At 50.2% G+C, this 1,386-nt stretch overlaps 1 protein-coding gene across 1 annotated transcript in view; it reads right to left on the bottom strand.

Moving 5' to 3' along the window:
* Positions 1-380: 380 nt before the first annotated feature.
* cox7a1 (cytochrome c oxidase subunit 7A1) overlaps positions 381-1,386 on the bottom strand; it is a 13,890-nt gene continuing 12,884 nt past the window's right edge. The window contains exons 2-4 of the mRNA XM_026193566.2: positions 1,092-1,178; positions 925-1,009; positions 381-552 (exon numbers count right to left, since the gene is read on the bottom strand). Of these exons, the coding sequence (XP_026049351.1) occupies positions 494-552; positions 925-1,009; positions 1,092-1,178 (231 nt within the window). The 3' untranslated portion in view covers positions 381-493. The remainder of the gene's footprint in view (positions 553-924; positions 1,010-1,091; positions 1,179-1,386) is intronic.

The following is a 1,386-nucleotide window of genomic DNA, read 5'->3' on the forward strand; positions in this document are numbered from 1 at the left end:
CGCAGACCCTCAGAACGTGAAGTTCCTCAGAGAGTGTCCGTCCTCCGTCAGGTGGAGCGGTGTCGCTGAGTCTGAGCAGTCAGAGCAGTCCTCACGCTGAACGCATGACGCTGTGCCGTGCTGGCTCACGATTAACGGGTCAGTAACTACAGTCCAAGAAGCGCAGACAGATCTTGTGGTAGGAGATCAAACTGGTTAATGTGGAAGCATCTGCAGAATCTCCTCCCACAGCGATAAAATGACGTCTGAACTATGAAGCCGTTTAGCATGGAGACATTCCCTTCACTGACTCGCTGTCCATCGCCATCATCAGCTAATGACAGAAAGGACTAGCTGTGAAAACAAGTCCCTACTTTCTCTGCACAGACACACAAATGAAGAACTCTGGATATTTTCTTTATTTGATCTTTGATGAAGGACAGATATGTGGAGACAAATCAAGCAGAGTTACACACAACATATATTAGTGTATGTATATCCTCCTCTTCCTCCTCTACTCCTTCTTCTGAGGGAATGAGGCGATGAGGAGCCAGTACAGAGAGTAACAGGTTCCTGCGGACAGAACACAAACCAACACTTTACTTCTCACCGTGGCACGCTCGCATCTTTCAGCCCTTCTTCATCTGCACCTCCTCTTTAAACTTTATTACCTTCACACTCTTCACCTTCCTCAGCCAGAGCATTTGACCCACCTGCTCTCATATCAGCTACAACCGTCTTACTATCTTTTAGTATCCTTGTTGGTGATCGTGTGCTGTGATGTGACCCTGAATGCTGTCTGATGCTCATGTTGCACCCTGCTAACACTCACAGACGAAACATCCGTAAAGGTCTGAGCTGTTTCCACACATGCTTTGTTTCTGTCACTAATGCGAGCTTTGTCCTCCTGCACCACAGAAATGCACCTGCTGCAGCGTTCCTCACCTGCGATGGTTAGCGTCATGGTTGCCCGGTAGAGCAGAACATCGCCGGTTCCTCCTTTGATGTGGACCGGCAGCCCGTTGTCCTCCTGTAAGTGCAGGAAACACACGTGCTCGGGTTACACGTATGAAACACCTGAGGCCGGCTGGACGGGTGACGATCGTTCTTACCTGGAAGATTTTCTGGGATTCGGGGACCTTGTTCTTCAGCTGTCTGGCTGAGCTGCTGAAGGCTCGGCTGGCCAGACGTGGAAGTTTCTGGAAACACAGAAAAGCAGCAGAGTGAAGGAAAGATCGCCCGCCTGTCAGGCTGCTGTACTGTGCATGTACAGCAGCCGTCTCATTGGTCCAGTTCATTTAACTGTGAAGCCCAGCGGACAGCTGGCAGCGTCAGCCACCTGTGTCACCGTCCACCTGTCAGTCAAAGAGGCCACGCCCCTAATTTAATCCTTAATGAAGTCAAGGT

Source organism: Astatotilapia calliptera, chromosome 14, assembly GCF_964374335.1.
Source record: "Astatotilapia calliptera chromosome 14, fAstCal68.1, whole genome shotgun sequence".
NCBI lineage: Eukaryota > Metazoa > Chordata > Actinopteri > Cichliformes > Cichlidae > Astatotilapia > Astatotilapia calliptera.